The sequence below is a fragment of the Amblyomma maculatum genome, chromosome 2, assembly GCF_055883805.1.
Source record: "Amblyomma maculatum isolate TAMU_Amacu chromosome 2, ASM5588380v1, whole genome shotgun sequence".
NCBI lineage: Eukaryota > Metazoa > Arthropoda > Arachnida > Ixodida > Ixodidae > Amblyomma > Amblyomma maculatum.
The window spans coordinates 35,509,442-35,528,791 of NC_139345.1; the positions used below are offsets into that span (position 1 = coordinate 35,509,442).

Genomic DNA, 19,350 nt, shown 5'->3' on the forward strand with positions numbered 1-19,350 from the left:
TGTGATTGGCAGACAAGACTGTATTGCAAGGATGTGCATGCAAATGTATAATGCACACAAAAATGCAGCGACTGCTATTGGCCCCACGCACAATGGCCATGAACCGACGACAAACCTCATTAGGATGACCATACCCACATAAATGGCAAATCATGCTAGCAGAGAATTAAGCAACAGGCTAGTATCATTTCCCAATGTCAATGAAGAAAAAAAATAACTCGAACTACCACAAGACCATGGCTCATTGAAGAGATCGAGCAAACCGTAGTCAGATAATGTTTACCGAGCAGACCTCACATTCCTGCTGCTGAAAGATTAGGACACGTGTTGACTGTGTGATGAGAATGCTGATAGTGCAGAGAAGCAAATTATTTTTGTTATTTTTTTTGTGTGTGCGTGTTTAGCAATTTCCAGGGTCAAGTTTTTGTCAGCTGTTCTCTCTCTGCCTTGTTCTTACTAACACTACTTTCCTGTTGTCTCGTTGCTTTTATTTTTACCCCTAACGCCCTGCCAAAGCACATAACTGATTTGAGGCAAACAAAATAATGCTTGTGTTAACCATTTTTAATTCCTTCAACGAACCATCAACCGGCACATACTGTCACGCATGTACAGCAGAAATTCTCAAACATAAATACTGTACACTGCTGAAAAACATCCCTGCAGAAAAAAAAAAACTAGTGACGGCGTGTCATCTAATCAGGTTTGTCCCACATCTGCTTGTGCATGAGGGATGCAAACCTGTCAAAATGATTAAAGCACATCTTGGATTTCTTCAACATATTATAGCCACTGTGTTATGCAACACAATGCCTAGGGTAAAATCATCTGGGCTAAAGGTATCTTGAGCAATACAGATATATTGGTGTCAGTAATAAGCCCTACATTAAAAATAAAAGGAACCTGAAGATCTTTCCTCCTCAACAAGCAGTCCCATTTAGCTGCTTCTTGAGGAGAAAGGTGAGCTGCTTTGCTCGAGATATAAAACTAGTCTATGTACACGCGAATCTCGCACATGCCATGCCACCACTCTGTCTCGGAATCTCACTATATGCCACAAGCAGGTACAGCACAAAGGAAGCAGCTGATCAACTGGAAGCAACTTCTTGTGCCGTTTCTGGCACCTAACTTGGCATCCACATGTACTTCATTTCTATGTTTGTCTAACGCCCGTCACACTCTGTCCCATAAAAGGCACGTGGCTGTGTGTATAGATGTGCAGAAAAATGTCAATATTATTCACATGAAGCTAGAGAGTTCTGGCTGCTGATTCACAAACACTAGCTGAAACGTACTGACAGTCGAAGCCCATTACTTCTGGCTCACTAACAATTACAGTTCTGAAACAACCCCCATAACTGCAGTTTTCAAATAGTAGGTTGCCTTTTGCATAAAAGGGCAGCTGTGGTGGGAGAAATAAGAATGTGTAGGCTTCACATTATTGTACACTACATCCGAAATGAAGTGGAAGAGTATGTGGCATCTGTGATTCAGCGAGCCTAAAGGCATGGATATAAGCATTTCTTCTTGGTGAGCACTTAGGTATTTACATAAAACGCTGAAACAGCAAGAGGCACAGACCTCACAACGATGGCACTGACTCCCCAGTACACTATCTCCGAGTGTTGCAAGCACTATATATCCGGCCACGAAGCATTCGGCTCTAGCATTCGGCTCTTCAGGTGCTATAGAGAATACAACATTTAGGCACTGATTTGTCTCAGCCCTGCTGAGACATATGAGCCTATCTTCACAAACACACACACACACACAAAAAGAGGCAATATATAATGAAACGCTCAGTGCCAGCTGCAAACAGGAAGAAGGCGACTACAACAATGCCTGACTATAACGGAGCCGTCGGAGCAGCAGTTAGGACATGGAAGTAGGTGCAATGCCAACAATCGTGCACGAGAATTTGACCCGCATGTATCGAAGGCACACAACAAGGTGCAATCAAGAAATACAGAGCACAAAAATAAAGTGACTGAAGGCACTCGGATGAAGGCTGCAGTGTATATGCTAGCTAGTCAAGGCAACGATGCCCTTGCTCAAGCAAGCTACGACCAGATGCAAGGTATTCAAGCCAAGCAGGCTCATCACGCCGACCGAAGGCCGCAAACGTTCAGCTGCCAGGCTGGCTCTGTAGATACCTGCGCAGAAATGAATGCCCATGACTTAAAAACAGCCAACCACAAATATCATCTGAAGGGCATGCGCCACATAAAAAGCTGCACTGTGAAGGAATCATTCGTAGCAACTTTCACTCCTTCAGGTGTGTCAACAACAAGGAGTGCTAAAGGCCATTTTTAGTTGAAAAAAAACTGCGAACTGTATATGGCAAATCATAAAGTTTAATGCCCCAAAGCAACGCATGGGTTCTGAGGAACACATAGTGAAGGGCTCGACTACTTTGGACCACCTGGCGTCCTTTGACATGAGCTGGCATTGCGCAGAATTACAAAATGCCGAAGAAAGCAGCTAGAAACACACTAAAAATAAAAGTGAAGCTCTCAAAAAATGGTTAAAGGTGACATGAGAGATTATTAGCAATGCCACAACTGTTCTGCTTTTTTTTTTAAACCATAAGCATGATGTTATTGAAACTTTCTCCATTCATTACTGGCAAGACACCCTGTAAATATTCATAGAGACTATTAGATGCAATCGGACTAGGCAAAGCACTGAAGAAAAGCAGTCTCCACCAGCCATTTCAAAAGTCACCAGTAACAGTGTAAAAACATTTATGCCACAGTAATTCTGAATCGCCTTAATGGTCAACCACCTTGCTGGTTACTGTCTGCTTTTTTGCAGAAAGTTAAGTGTTTACAAAGTATGAGGAGCATTAATACTCACATTACCTGCCATGTGCATTGCCTATTGCAATGCAAGAATAACATATATCCCGTCTTTCTTGCCTAATGTCAGGGACACCAGAGCCAAGAAGGCAGAGGGGAGAAATGTGAATGTTCGGACTACCTCCACCCACCAGACTTCCTGCCTTGTTTACTTTTTTTTTTTGCTGTGGACCTAACTTTTGATCTCCCTGTTTCTATTCAATTGGCTACTAAATAATGTAGCAGTATGCAATTTTACGTTGACGACACTCACAAACTATTAATACAAGCAAAGATTAGAGACTCTAGTAGTCACTTTAGCTTTTCTAAGAACAACAATTTTAACAATAAAAGCAGGCTGGCACAGGCACAATGCCGAGTGTATCTAGCTTACTGGTTTCGTTCTGTAAATGCGGGAAAGGGCATAGAGTGAGCGAGTGTTTTTGCTTTGGTTTGGTTCTAGCTTACTGGTTTCGTTCTGTAAATGCGAGAAAGGGCATAGAGTGAGCGAGTGTTTTTGCTTTGGTTTGGTTCCATCATCATCAGCAGCCTGACTATACACACTGCAGGGCGAAGGCCTCTCCCATATTCCTCCAATTAACCCGGTCCTGTACTAGCTGCAGCCACTTGGCCCCTGCCAACTTCTTAACCTCATCCGCCCTCTGCTACGCTTTCAGTCCCTTGGACTCCAATTTGTTACCCTAAGCAACCATCGGTTATCCTCTCTTTGCACTACATGTCCTGCCCATGTCCATTTTTTCTTGATTTCCACTAGTATGTCAGTAACTTAGGCTATTTCTCTCAACCACTCTGGACGCTTCTTATCTCTTAATGTTACCCCTACCATTTTTTGTTCCATAGCCCTCTGCGTAGTCCTCAACTGAAGTAGAACCCTTTTTGCTAGCCTCCACGTTTCAGCTTCGCAGGAGAGTACAGGTAAGATGCAACTGTTGTATACTTTCTTCTTAAGCGATACCGGTAAGCTGCTAGTCATAATCTGCGAGTGCTTGCACTCCATCCCAATCTTATTCTCCTTATTTATCTTTCATGGTCTGGATCTGCGGTTACTACCTGTCCTAAGTAGACATATTGGCCTACTACTTCCAGTGCTCGCTACCTAACATAAACTGCTGTTCCTTCCCGAGGCTGTTGAACATTACCTTAGTCTTCTGCATATTGATTTTCAAGCCTATCTTTCCACTTTTTCTGTCTAGGTCATCAATCATTCTTTGCAGTTCATCCCCTGAGTTGCTTAGCAAGGCAATGTCATCAAAAAATCACAGATTACTGATGTATTCTCCATCTACCCTTGCCCCTAACTGCTCCCATTCCAAGTCTCTGAATACTTCCTCTAAGCAAGCTGTGAATAGTACTGGGGAGATTGTATCACCTTACCTGACACCTTTCTTTATAGGAATTTTGTTACTTTATGCAGAACTATGGTTCCTGTGCAGCCACTATATTTATCTTCCAGAATTTTCACGTACGGCTCGTATACACCCCGATTTCGCAATGCCTGCATGACCACCGAAGTTTCTACTGAGTCAAATGTTTTTTTCGTAATCAATCAATGCTGTGTATAAGGGCTGGTTATATTCTGAGCATTTTTCTATCACCTGATTGATGGTATAGATATGATCAATAGTAGAGTACCTTCTGTAAAAACCTGCTTGATCATTTGCTTGGTTGCAGTCTAAGGTTGTCCTGATTCTATTAGCGATTACCTTAGCAAATACCTGATACGTAACAGAAAGTAAGCTGATTGGTCTAATTTTTCAAGTCCTTAGCATCCCTTTTCTTATGAATTAAGATAATGTTCGCATTCTTCCATGGTTTTGGCACTGTCGATGACACCAGGCACTGCGTATACATGGTGGCCAGTTTTTCTGGCACGATATCTCCCTCCGTCCTTCAACAAATCTATAGTTATCTAATCCTCTCCAGCTGCTTTCCCCCTTTACATAGTTTCTAACGCTTTCTTAACCTCGTCCTTTGTCACTGTCTGACTGCTTTTCCCTCCCTACCACCAATCTCTACTTTGGCTACTGTAGAGATCAGTATAGAACTCCTCGGCTACTTTGACTATCCTGTCCACATTCGTGAGGACGTTGCCCGCCTTTTTTGCCTATGCCTTCTTAGAAAACAAAGAGCAGAAAAATAGTCCATACAGCTAAAATTCTTTGGAAAGCAGTTTGTGCGCACTCGCTAGCTTTGTTTTGCTTTCAAGGCCTCTATTCAGGTAGTAGATAATCATGGCACAAGGCTTCTCCTGTTCTTTACAGCATGCTGAATTTGGTTTGGTTTGCATGGTTTTTAACTTCCCAAAGCAGCTTGGGCTATGTAAGATGCCACCGTGGAGGGATCCATAAATTTCAACCACCTGGGGTTTTTTAACGTGCGCTAACAACACACGGCACACAGGCACCTTGCTCTTCGCCGCCACTGAAAAGCGGATGCCACGGCCGAGATTCGACCCCGCATCCTCAGGCACAGTAGTAGAGTAACCTAACCACTGCACCACCGTGGCGAGGTCAAGCGTTGAAACTTCAAGTATATAAACAAGTATATAAACGCAAAAAAGGAATTTTTTTTTTTTTTTTTTTTTTTTTTTTTTTTGCAGCCCCCACTGAAAATATATCTTTGGGGTCACTGCTCAATGAGCCAAATGTATATTTTCTATACTTTTGCTTATGTAGTGACTCGTTACGCATTCTGCACATCTTGTTTTGAAGTCTATATGCAATTTTAGCAGGTCCTCATAAGTCATATTTAATGACATTCTGCTTTATTTTGTTTCTCTGTCACTGAGTGCAGCTTAGCTTCCTAGTAGCTAAACTGTTGCACACAAAACCAGTAACAGAGGACCAGAAGAAACGAAAAAAAAGTTTTATGAAATACAGTCCCTGTATAAGCCTCAAAAAATTGTTTACAGTGTAGTAGATGAATAACTGAAATTATGAGGGACACTTAAACTTTGCATTTAAAGTTATGACACGGTAGAATTGACGGCTCCAGTCGGCAGTTCTTCGTTTGCATAAATGATTTCTTCTCGCTCCGTTATTATCAGTCTCTCAATTACTGCCTCTACTGTCGCACATGTCGTTATTAGCATACAGCCCAAAGCTACCACGTCATCCAGCTACCAACCTCAAGTGGCCACAGGCAGATATAAAGCCCCACTTAAACCAAGCTGTACGAACGTGATTGCATGGCCTATGAGTAGCATACCTCACTTGGCATTCAAGAGCACCGGTGGGTTCTTCCTACACCACCTCAAATGAGCAACCCTAGTTGGACGAACCAACACTTGGTCATGTCAACTTCCAGCTGCCACCTGCCAAAGATATGTCTGTTATTTCTTGCTCACGACAACGCCAAGAACGATGGATTTTCTGCAGAAGGGGGCCGTTAATGCTATAGTGTTAATAAACGCAGCTGCTGATAAGCATGAGGCACCTACCTTCCTGAGGGAGCTTTTGCCACCAAAGTTGCGAATCTCATCCATGAGAATGTCTCTAGTGCCGATGACTGATGCCTGTGAATTCCTGGCTGTGTTTTGCGAACTGGACTGTGCTGCAGTTGCCTTACGAGGTCCATCACACTCGGACGTTGATCGCTTCAAGTTGCCTGAACTGCGCTCTGGCTGAGCTGCACTGTGGTCCTGTGCAGCCTGAGCAGAGCCAACATGTCCGTTCACTTTGACCACAGAATGAGCAGGGGCCAGAGGCTCGACAGTGACGCCGGACTTCAAGGTGGCCTGCACAATACTTGGCTTGTTGTTGCTGCAGCTAGCTTGCTCAGTGCTACCCAGAAGCTGCTCCGATGTCGCATTCGGCTTTTTTGCCAAGCGGACTATCTCACTCTGTAGGTATGGTGGCAGGGATCGTCGGTCTGCCACGCTGCTGTGCTGACTGCTCGCAGACACTTCCGAACTTATGTGAGCGCTAGTCACAGTCACCCTGCCCTTCTCGGAAGGTTGCCCCGATTGCAACCGTTGCGTGCTCGTGGCCACTAGGACATCCTCGTGAGGTGTAACCTTTTCCTGAGACTGTGACGCCTTGTGCTGAAAAGCCACTTCTTGCGACAGCTTCTCAATGGCCTCTGCAGAAAATCCACGCACCACCGGTGCCGCATACAGGATCCCGGTGGGCTTCTTTGGCTCTGACTTGGGCTTTGTCTGCTGCTGTTTTACGATTGACTGCACTGTGTTAGTCGAGCTTCCATGAGATTTGCTTGTTTTTTCCTCGATGCCCTCCAAGCCTCCAACACTTTTTTGGCGGCTGAGTGAGGAGCTTGTCAACACAACAGTTCGCTCCTCTCTCTGGTCTTTCCATGTGCCAAAGCTTACAACTGGAGCAGTCACACATTCCGTGGAGCCTGGCTGTTTGAACACCCGGCTGCGTTCTTCAACAAGGCTCAGTGGGCGTGCTGGCTTTGTTCTTGGCAAAGTGGAGACTCGAACTTCATGCTGGCTGTTCACGGCAGCAGTGCTGCTTGGCTGCTGCGGTACAGCACCTGATGGGGCTGTGGTACTTGGCACAATCTTATTGTCTTCCAGTAAGTTTTGATTTGATGCTAGCTGCTGCTTCCAAGCCACAAACTGCTCCTGAAGCCGTGCATACTCGCTCAGTAGGTTGTCCTTCTCTTCTTCAAACTGAAGCTGCCCCACCTCCCTAGATACTGGTGAAATTCGCTGGCTTGGACAAAGATCTGCTGTGGAGACTGACTGCTTGCCGCTTTGCTTCAATGCCTGACTGTCTCCACCAGTTTCCCAACTACCAATTTTGACTGTGAAAACGTTTTCTCCATCTGATGACTGCTTTTCCTCAGTCTGTGTCAAGGTTGCTGAGCCTACAGTAGGACCTGATGAGGCCTTTGACGAAACTGGTTGGTGCATGCTAGTCTTGCTGCTAGGCGATATGACTTTGATATTCTTGAACCTCTCAAAGTTTGGTTTTGGTGTCTCTCCGCTGTAGATGTCATCGACAACCTCAGTCTTGTATGACCCATATGACCCTATAGAGAAAGATATTGGTCCACCAACAATGCTTCGAGGCCGCGACGTTTGTTCTCGCTCAACATCCTGCTTGTGGTTTAGCTTGGTCTCCTGCTCACGAACAGAAGCTTCACACATTTTGACCTCTGGCGAAACTTCATCTGATGCCTGCCAAATGGCATTTTCAACAGCTCGTTTTTCAGCGGCATTTGGAAAGCTGCTCATCTTAACAAGCTCCCTGCGGTCTAAAACACCCGTCTCCGATGCATCACGGCTGTCTCTATGACAGCCCTCCACTGCTGCACATTTTCTCTTCGATGCATCTACACTAAATGAACCAGTACGAAGGCATTCAACAGAAGCCATTTGCACTGTCGTCTTAACTTGACCTCCCTTCTGCTTTTGGCTCACAACAACTGTCTGCACAAACGTTTCTTCTTCAGGTACTGAGTTCGATGCCTCCACTTTCACTTCACGGGTGTCCATCTCTGACACTGACTCTGACGTAATCTGCATCTCGGAGGGTGAATCCTCATCCCTTGTACACACTTTGACTTCTTTGAGACGATAAATCTGCAGGCTGTCCCTTCGAGGCATTGGTTCCTTCGTAACAAGCGAACTGCTTTCATCTGACTCCTGATCCTGGTCAGGGGCATTTAAATGCAACACTGCGGTTTCCTCAGTGGGTGCTGCGGACAGGCTTGACGTTTCTGAACTCTCAGTACCAGATTCAGGCTGCTCCTCCTTTTCGAGGTTTGCTACCTTCCCCGCAATGGTGTGATGCAATTCTACTTCTTGATGTACAACATTTTCAGCTTTGACTGACACACTTTCTGAAATGACTGGACTGACAGAATCACTTTCCTTTCTTTTCTGCTCGTCTTCAGTTGCCGCTATGCTGCCACCACTTTCATTTTCGATATGGGGAGTGGCATCTCTACTACCCAAGTCATCCACGAGCCCACTGTCATCTCTTGAAAGATCACTTTTAGGCGATTCTGGCTGTGGCGAATCTGTCTTCATCTCATCCGCAGATGCAGCTTTTGAGTCGGAAGCAATGCCTGCTCTCGTTCTGAACGGTGAAGGTGGCTCAGGGATTGTATACTCCCAGGACGCACTGTCTGACACACAGGCTGAACTGTCCACAACCAATGAATCCGGGTCCTCTGCAGAATCTATGGTGGCATCAATATGAGGTAACACAATCTTCTGAAAGTCTGTAGATGCTTCACCATATTGTCTTGAGTAGTCATCTAAGGAAAAAAAAGGGAAAAGAAATGTAAATAAGGAAGTTAGAAAGCTACTGATAACAATTATATGGTCTCTGAACACAACAACATATTAAAATTTTTTCTTGTACCTTAATATCTCCAATATCTCCACTGAACCCCGTTCAGTGTGTTATTAAAATAACAATGTACAACCATCGCACACTTTGATTGGGAACTAACTCTGCATACAGCATAAAAGTCAGTGGCCTAAACTTTTGTGTGAAGAAAATTCAAGCTGTAATGAACTTATGCACCCCCACATTAACTTCTGAACACTTAATAACAGCTCTATTTAATTTTTGCGTAAAAAAAAGTGTTCTCGTTGTCGAAGTGCACTGTCTAAAATAGCCAGTCAGCGCACTAAATGCTGCGCTTAAATTTTGCACACAGCCACACTCCAGCAATGCGCATGCAGCAAAGCAATGAAGCACGAAGTTGGTGTCAAACGCAGACTGTACAGTTAGTCAAAGCCATATGCAATGCATTCAACTCTACAAAATGACAATATAAGAGGCAGCAAATTCTTGACATTGGGACAACACCCGACATCACTCACTGCTTTTACATATGTACTACCAAACGTCTATACACAAAAAATTAAATGTAGTCAGAAAAAATTCCATTTATCTTTAAAATTTTGACTACAACTATCCTCCTCTAAATGAAAAGTGCCATTTACTAGCTACTTTATCAAATGTGAACCCCGTTTGAATGGAATGTAAGTGCATTTTACAAAACTGAAGCTTTAGTACCAAGTGATGCATGCAGAATCGTGTCTTAGACTGAGTACCATAATTAGTGAAATCTCATTGATACGATCCTGCTTAATATGTTTCTCAGCATAAGTTGTTTTTGCTTTCGTTCCCAGCTGGCATCGCATAGTGATAATGCGTTTCTCTATGACTAATATAATCCGATTTTCACGTGGGTTTAGACAATATATGCACAAAAATGTATGGAAAAATTGCGCCGCTTTGAATTACATTCCAAAAGGTAACGAAAAAGTCCTATCTACAGGAGGCAGTAGCCACATAAGGTAACATTGTGCAGCGCGCTGCGGTGAAACTGCGAATCCTATTTACAAGCTTCAGGAAAGCTTCCTTCTGGATATTGAGAAACAAAAAGTCCAGCATAACATGATAGATTATTTAGGTGTGCTGTAATAAATGTTCTGTGCTAAGTACATAAGTTTCATTGGCGATTGTTTTTTTATCTTGTTAGGATAACACAATTTTAAGGTAATATGTTTTAATGTTCAATGCCCATGAGAATTGTATCAGCAATATTCCACTGTACTTGGATACAGATCGATCCGTTTTTCTTTTTTTTCCAAAGTTGTGTTCTTCAAATGGGGGTTAACCAATATGGAGATCATGGTCAGGGCGAGGCGCAGACAAAGCTACAAATGCACAAAAAAGAAGGAAGAGGACGACGTGAAAGATATTAGAAAATTCGTACATTCTGGTTGCCTGTAAACTTTCATAAACTCAGGCAACTACTGCCACTATTACTACGCAAAGCTTTCATGCCAGGCTTCTGTTTCAAGCATTGAGCCCAACCTCACAATCAACAAAACAGCCAATCAGAAGCACATTGAATCATGCCTGCAGAATGTTGGCAAACATTCTCGAAGGCAAGGGAGCTGTTGCAGAGGCACTAAAAGTTAGCAGCAGCCCTGCAGACTTCACTGTTGCCAAAATTACCTCAGGTATCAAGGAAAGAAGTGAGAGTAGCTTTTCATGCATAATAACAACACCCATGGAGGGCTACTGCCATTAAATGGAGTGACAATTAGCAAAATGTGTCGGAAGATTATGATGAAAATTAAAACATCTTGCCTCGCACACCAAGAAACAAGCATGGCAGTATTGAAGTAACTAGGATTTATCATTTTAATTTGGCATTAAAAATTGCTTACAATGAATTGAAGCGTCATTTTACAATGAAACCTTGCCATTCTCAGTGTACTTCACCACACGACCATATCTCAGTAAAATATCACCAATTTGATTTTAAGTGCAGTGTTCTTGTCTATTAGAAGTGTCTATCGTATTTTATTTTAGCTTAAAGTCTCACCGTTCAGTGAAAAGCAATGCTACCTTCGTATCGCCAATGAAGTGCTTTGAGCATCTGCCATTAGGTAGTGCCACAGTGTCTTACATCTCTTTCTTGGAGCGGCAATGATAGACTTTACTGCCGTCAGCAAGGAATATGTCACTGTGCCTTAACAGCTTTGGTTGTAGGAGCTCAACTGATGGTACGGGTACTAAAGGTGTGTTAAAAATTCTACAGGGCACTTTGGACCACTAAAGTGTGGTGAGGCGAAAGCCATTATAGCACGGTGGATAATAGCCCGCCGCTACGGCACCTCTATCTCCCTCTCTTTTTTCACTCCCACCTTCCTCCCTTCCTTTATGGTGTGGTACATGTGTCTGCCGAGAATTGTGACAGATACTGCCCCTTTTCTATCCTGTAAATCAATTTGAAATGCCACTGATGCCTGCGCTGCACTAACGCATCGTAGACATCTGGGTCTGCTTCTGTTTACTGTGTGGTGCAGCATTTGAGGAAGCGCTAAATGAAAGACGCCGCACAGACGCCTGGATCAGATGCCTTAAAATGCCTGGTAGCTGGGACAATAATAGTTTCCAGTTCATCAGTTCTCCTGCAGCGCAATCACCATTGCAACCGCAATTATTCATTGTTTCTAAAACACAGATGTAAAAATAGGTGTCTATTAATTTAAAAATTGCAGTCAATTTGTGTGGTTAATAAAATGCAAAGTATGTGCAATAGCACTGTTTTGCCAAGGTAAGCTAAAGTGGGTGGACCCGCTTTAGCCATATGGCACCACCGACTATCGTCAGTGTCGCCTCAACACATGACTCAGCAGTTTTGATCATCCCTCTTATGTCATGTGAAATGTGCAGGGCGCAGCGGTCCACAAGCACAGCAGGTGGTGAAGCCATTTTTCCTCCACCTTTTAATGTTACTGAGAGAGGACCGGACAAAGGAACATCGGCAAAAGGCCAAAGTAGGGGCTTAAAAGAAACAGCCGGAGCATTAATTGTCTGTGGTCGTCCATGCATGAGGCCTTCTTGATGAGTTTCTTTTCTCTTACCAGGACAGAGGAACAAACCAGTTCACATAGCCAATATGCGCTTCACCATCTTTGCAGCTCAGGTTGCGAGTAGGCCAGGGATGTTGCTCAGCAGGCTTCATTCCCCATACACCATGGTTTTTTTAAACTGGCACATCAAGTGCTCGCACATTAAAATTGTCTTCTGCAGTTTCTAACAGGCTCAGACAGGAAGCTTTCCATTGCACTGAGAAAAATTGCATGCTTCACATTCAGTTGTTGGTCCCTTTAGCATACAGCATCAGTGAGGCTGTGGGTGCTGGGAGTGCCTGCCAAACATTACCAAAATAAGGCTGTTTGCACCTTGAGTCTTCTATTGTGCATACAAGCCATTTTTTGATTAGACATCTTTAAGCTAGGAGCTGTTCAACTCCAGCAATAAGTTTCTCAGAGAAGTGCGGCAATGCATGGTGAATCTCATGGATAAGCAACTAGACTGCGCTCCATACCCTAACCAATATCACCTCTTATACTTCAGCACCTTTTGACTTTCAGACTCTGGATATCACGCTACCAGTCCATGCTTTAAATGTCACTGTTTTCATGTGCTCATGCTGTAGGAACATCATGGTTAATGAATTATCTCACACCCACATAACATAAAGAACTACAGAAATTTCAAGCATGGTTGGATTTTCAAAACCATTTGCTCATGCAGCAGAAACTGACTTTTGTCCACTTGGCTCACAGCATGAAGTATTCAGGATAAATGCCCGTTCATACTTGTGACTCGCCAATGTCGTGCGACCATTTCGGTTGAAAAGTGACTGTTGCAAATGGTAGCATTGGTCGAAAAGCGACAGTCGCAGGCTGTTCGACCACTGCTCGATTTTCCAGCTTTGCGACTGCTGGTCACAAACCGCTAAACCAAACAGAGGCTCAGCTGACGTGAACGTAAATTAGCTTTACACTATGTGGTGAACAGTCAAGGTAGACATGATGTGAAAAGCAACCCGCAGGTCGCCTTTCCAAGAGTGAACATCAGTCACGCTGTGCAGCTCTCTGGTCGCATGCGATAGTCGGTTGCGTGCCCTTCGCGACTCGCAAGTGCGAATAGACCTTAAAGCTGCAGTTACAGAGTCTATTGCTGGTGGTTTCCTATGGCACTGCACACCTCAAATTTCTTGCACTTCGACTATAATTATTCTCAACTATTTATTAAGCAAAAAAAAAGAATACGACTAGTAGATGTGTCAAGTGACCAGAAGAAATGGTGTGCCAGCTATGTGGAATAACTAACAGCTTAACCTGTAGCTTTTGCAGCCCTTGCCATAAGTGTTTTCTTTCTCATATTACCATAGTAAACCACTGTTTCTGAATTCACCCACACTTATGGCCAATGTATTGGTTCACAAAGCAACCTGCTAGTATATATATTTACTCCAGAATCTAGATTACTAAATTCCTCTCATCCCCTTTTCATCCTAGTAGTAAGCTCACAGGCAGTGCAGTTAATGTTTCCTTTTTTCTAGGACTACAGTGCAGCATAAAAATGGAGTTGAAGTGCACTAAACATGCTCCAAAGCAACATTCCAGTTGCCATGCAAGCACCCTTACTCTGCAATGCATATGCTTTAATATATTTTGAAACCAATTCAAAAGTAGTCAAGGGGGTATTTCAAGCTGCAAAAGTTTCCCCACAAGTAAGGCAAAAAAAAAAAGTGAACTGCCATGACTTTACGCGTGAATCAGTAGATACTGTCATACGAAAACAGAAACATCTCAAGACATTGACAAAAATCTTTTTGCAGCCTTATTCATTTCCTCGAACAAGAACCTTCTCTCACTGCAGCCACATTCATTTCTCAGTGCTGTTGTAATTCCCCTGGCATGGATGCTAAAAGTGAATTAGTGGGATGGGAAGAGGCTGGTTATTACTCTAGAACAAAAGAATGTTTATGGGAGAGATTCAGCACAGCCACTGCTATCCCATTTGCTTTCGTTTTTTAAGTGTAAATGCCTACTTACATGGAAAAAGCCCCATTATAAGAATTCTTGGGGAGACCCTTTCCCCCATCCCGACCCCCGTTCTGGCATCCCTAGACCTTGGATATGCGTGCGCATAAGTTCCAGATAGATGTTGAGTGTGCTCTGCATGTGCATTCTTAAAATGCAACTTCGTACTAAATCGTTCCGTCCCAAGTGAGACCCTGCAAAACTTCACGTCTACACTGCTCAGTTGTGTTACATCGCATTCATGTAAAAAATAGGCTCCCAGTGTTTTATCACAAATATCACCAAACATTTCATGCACATACAAATGCAGAAACTGGGCACATATTTGCTATTTTCTAACACAGTCACCATTCTGCACATACACAAAAGAAATGCAGACAGCACTGCCAAAGGGCAAGTCTCAATTGTTGTCTCAATTGGTAATTCCCATTCTTGTCCCTCAAAAGACCTTCCCAGTGGCTTCTCTGTGGCTCAACTACATTGTGTTGAGTTTCCACTCGCTATAGTTAAATATACCACTTCTACCCAGGAAATAGGAACAGCACCAGGATATTCATCACAGGGTGGTACTGTCAGAGAAGTAGCAGGTGAGAAACAAATTTCTGGGTAGGCATGCTTCTCTGGCATTGTTGCTCGTACTAATTATAAAGTAAACTAAACCAACCAAACTTGGGAGAGAGAACGTCACATGCTCAATCAAAAGGAATTAATTGTCAGCTCCTGACTGCAGCAATACACTAATGTTTGCTTTGTAGGAAGTGCGGGTTTTGATCCTCAGTGCCGACTGATACCCACCAGTGATGCATTAGAGTAAAGGCTTTCTAAGGCAAAGAGTTTTCATCAAGGGAGGGGTGAAGTGACCAAAGGCCCTTTTCCAAGCATTTAACCCTAGATGAGCTGGGCACCAGTGGGTGCCTGGCAGCACTGGAGATCGAACCAAGCACCTCCTGAACACAGGGCAGATACTCTATCACAGGGCCCCGCTCTGTCCAAGACCAACAAGGCCAGCAAACTTATAGGGAAGCAAACACTACTCATCACCTCCAAATGGCACCATCAATACCTGGAAGCACTAGAGAGCTAGGACAGACCTAGGAAAACACTGACAGACCTAGGCAGGATATATTTCTGGCTTTGCTTTAAGGTTTGCCTTCCTTTCACTAAATTCACATATAGAAGTCTGTGAAGCATTGTATTTAAGCGTTTCGTGCTTTTAAAAAAGCATGTTGCAAATGTAAGAGGCATGCAACTCTCCAAGGACACATGCACCAGCTTTTAAAAAAGTGCAAAGCCGTGCAGGTGGGCAAAGAAACAGCGGAAGCATGAGGAAGCATGAGGAAGCATGAGGAAGCATGCAGAAGCCAACACCAGTGAAGTAAGTGGACCTTCTGGGAGAGGCTGCCACAGTGGAATAGTTAGTAGCCGTGGTTTGGGGGCGGGAGCCTGGTTAGAATTCCCGGTGACCAAGGTGGGTGCTGCAGGTGCTGAGAAAGGTGACGGTGGGGGCAGGAGGCCGACGTCTCTGACGTGTTCACCTTTGTCTTCGGCAACTGGTGACGATGGTTCTGCCAGTCTCTCCGGCACATCCAAAACAGCGGCTGCCATATAACGGAAAAAACAAAAATTATATGGTAAGATATGACAGCCCTGTCCAGAACAGTACTGAAGCACAATGAAATACTGATGAATGCCGCTATAACAGACAAGTCCTAGAGAGCAGTTTCTGTCTTGTTACAGTAGAAGTCCCTTGTAAGCAGGGTTCCATGTTTTATTTGTCCTTTAACAGCTAGAAATTCCACTAAAGAAGTATATAAGTTTTTGCACACTTATCACAGGGTTCATAGCAATTCTTGATACCTCTAAATATTATTGATTTCTAAAACGCCATATTGAAGGCTGCAAGACCATTGAATTTATGAAAATACTTAAAGGTTCATGAATTTTATGTTCGATTAGACTTGGAACATCTGACCATATAGCAATGACTGATGAAACGAACATTCGCAAATAACATGCCCTTGTCAATGCTTATTCACACTGAGTTGACCCATTCTATATTAGTTTCAGTTGTAATAAATGCCACGAAAGTGATCACGCCTTGCCTCCTCCTTCCAGGTGCACAGGCGCAACCACAATTTGCGAGCGATGTGAGAAGAAACCCCCCCAAGTTAAAATGCCATATTCACCCGCATAATGCTCGCACTCACGTGCTCACACCCTCCACATTGGCTATCAAAAATTTTAATTTATTTTTGGTTGTGCGTGCACACAACCAGGCAGCGATAGCATGATTTGGTATACATCATCATCATCATCATCATAGGTTATGCTCGTTGAGTAGTCTTCGTTCTACCATCCATGTTTCATAGTGTCATTGTTCCTTTGTTCCGTTTGTGTTACTTGTTTTGTACCATCGTCTGCCGTGTTCTTGGTGCCACATCGCAATGAGGCAGAATGCAAGCTATACAGCTGCTTTCAAGCTGAAAGCTGTCAAGCACATGCTAGAGCATGACACAAGTTCTGCTTAAGTTACTGTAGACGGCAGCATTAAAAGCTGAAGATGACAAAAAAGATGAGCCAGGCCTTCTGTTGTCCAAAGAGTGGGAAGTTTCCTAGCATTGAAACATCCCTCCTTGAGTACATCAAGGTTGTATGAGTAGATGGTTGCGCCCTATCGATAGAACTGATAAGGAACCAAGCGCGCACAATTGCAAGGAAGGAGGGCCCCCCCCAGCGCAAGATTTCTAGGCTAGTAATGGGCAGGCCACGCGATTAATGCGCCACAATGGATTTTATCTGAAGAGGTAGACGAAACTTTGCCAGTGGCTACCTGCAGCCTATGAGGACAAAGTCGTTGACTTTCATCAATTCATTATAGGGGTTCGACAGGAAAAAAAACTTTTTGCTCTCTCATATAGGCAACGCGGACCAAACTCCGCTTAATTTTATTTTTACAGTGCCTGGAGAACAATATGACCATTTGCTAGTACTAAGTAGGTAGACAAGGTTGCACAAAATGAAGTCTTAAAATACAGCCTCTAGTATGCACTTGTTCATGTCCCCAAAAGTGGAGTGTGTATTAAAATCCGACTATCACAGGTGACTCTGGTAACTGTTTTAAATGTGCTTGCAGATTATGAATTGTGACTGCAGAATAAGCTTCAAGGTGTATGAAACATATTGTTATTTATTTATTTATTTTACAACCAAGAATGGCGACTGCAAGAGCTTTATGGTATTAAGATCAATCTGATGAGTTGCAACAGCACTCTGAACCATGGTAGCGGAACCCCCAGAGAGCCCTGCTATTGTTTGCAACGATAAGCTTTGCAATAAGCTTTTAGGATGTTTGTGTGTTTAGGTTACAAGTTAGCTTCCTGTAAACTAGTCAACTAGGCAAAATGAATTTAGAAGATCAGCTACATCGCTGCAGTTTCTAACACGTTCACGACAGTCCCAGTGTACAAAGAATTCCAAGCTCATTAATTTTTTAAGAGTTTTAATAAAACTTAGGTTTCCGGTTTGGCCAATATTCGGCTTCTCTCTCTTTTTTTTCTCGTTCGAGAGAGTATACCGCTGGTGCAGTTGGGGCGAAGGAGGTGTTAAATCCCCTGTCTGCTCAGAGGCGATACACCGAGAAGCTGCGGGTGTGAGTTTCAGGCTTCTCCTGTTGGATGAAAGCGTTGTATTTTGCCAGCTAAAGGGCCGACAGGCCCTGTTTCACAGATGACAATGAAGCTTTCGCAGTCCCTGCTTGGAACGGGAATGGTCCCAACTGAGGCTTTGCCTGGGCAGAAGCCAGATACCAGTGTGGTAAGCTGCCCTCTGCATTTACCAGATTGGCATAGTTTGTTCTTGGGCTTCTGCTTTGAGATCGGAGAAGGAGGGCAGTCAGAGCCTCTGGCAACCTGTAATCCTAATTAAGCCAGACGTGCTATGCTTAAGCCATGTAGGCATCTTTGATATGGCTTCATTAGGAGGGGCTTTATATCAATGTCGAGTGGCCTTTCATATAATGTGGTGGCTTATGGCAACGTAATAAATTGTATTTGTGGTCTGATAGATGCCTGAATAAAGGGATTAGTAGTTAGGCGAACTGCAAAGTGCATGTACACGAACAAGGACCATGAGATGGGGAAGGTGCAGGCCATTAACATTGCCCTGCCATACCTTTAAAGGCACAGCTTAAATGTCCTCCCACCCCCCATCATTTTCTTTTCTTTCATTATGGTCGCACTAATCAAAAAGGAGAAAGGAATATAACCTCAATGACAGATGCGAATCACAGATGAATCTAGTTGAAACAACTGGCTACAAACAGCTGTATTTTACACTGTTCTTAAATGCTTTGACATCTCCACTGCTTTCTCTGATGATTCATATGACACGTAGATAAAACTTTCTGCATGTGTCACTGCTCCTCCTCATCTATCTAGTTCCAACTTGCACTGTAATAAGAGACTTCACTACAACTCTGTGCTCTGGGACTTCGTTTTGCATATTATTTTGCAATCTGCCCTTTAGTAAAAAAATTCTGAACTTAAACTCATCAAGTGAAGCAGTAACTAGCACCCACCTGGCTGCGTACTGGCCGGCTTGCCTGTTTCTGCTGTGGGTTGTGTGGCTGTGGATGACTGCAATGCCAGCGGAGGTGGTGGTGGCGCCTTGCGCTTCTTGCCGTGGCCCAAAGTACCAGCTTCTGATATAGTGCTCTGGGGCCGCACTGCTCTGCAGCCAGAGTCAACCGGTGCACTCCGGCGGTGCACAGCAGCTGCCGTCCCAGTAGCTCGTGATGGGCTCGGCTGCCTCAGGTCTGCACGAGAAAAAAAAAAGGTAAGTGATCTGTTTTACTAGCTGAGCTACTTCATGTGAAATTTATATTTACCAGAAAAACACTTTTTTACCCATTATCGTGCCCAAAAGTTTACAGGAAGTGACAGAGTGGGAGAAATTTTTATTTCCGTGCACTCATATAATACAGTCGCCTGAAATTTTCTACGATAAGAACATGAGGACAATATGATCTAGCTATTCAGCGATAACGGCACCACGCAACTGGGCGGCAAAAAGGTGATACAATAAAATTTTTTCCCAGAACACATATTCTGCAAACTTTTTATTGCAACAGTACTGCACAGCACTGCATTGTAG

The 19,350-nt window shown here is 43.7% G+C and overlaps 1 protein-coding gene across 5 annotated transcripts in view; it reads right to left on the reverse strand.

Annotated features, from left to right (window-relative positions):
* Nucleotides 1–546: 546 nt before the first annotated feature.
* LOC146198348 (uncharacterized) overlaps nucleotides 547–19,350 on the reverse strand; it is a 195,571-nt gene continuing 176,767 nt past the window's right edge. For 4 of the 5 annotated variants that reach the window (XM_084593798.1, XM_084593797.1, XM_084593796.1 and 1 more), the window contains exons 7-10: nucleotides 18,776–19,012; nucleotides 15,585–15,797; nucleotides 6,298–9,086; nucleotides 547–2,153 (exon numbers count right to left, since the gene is read on the reverse strand). In XM_084593798.1, the coding sequence (XP_084449924.1) occupies nucleotides 2,100–2,153; nucleotides 6,298–9,086; nucleotides 15,585–15,797; nucleotides 18,776–19,012 (3,293 nt within the window). In that variant the 3' untranslated portion in view covers nucleotides 547–2,099. The remainder of the gene's footprint in view (nucleotides 2,154–6,297; nucleotides 9,087–15,584; nucleotides 15,798–18,775; nucleotides 19,013–19,350) is intronic. The other variant, XM_084593800.1, reaches the window with a different exon arrangement.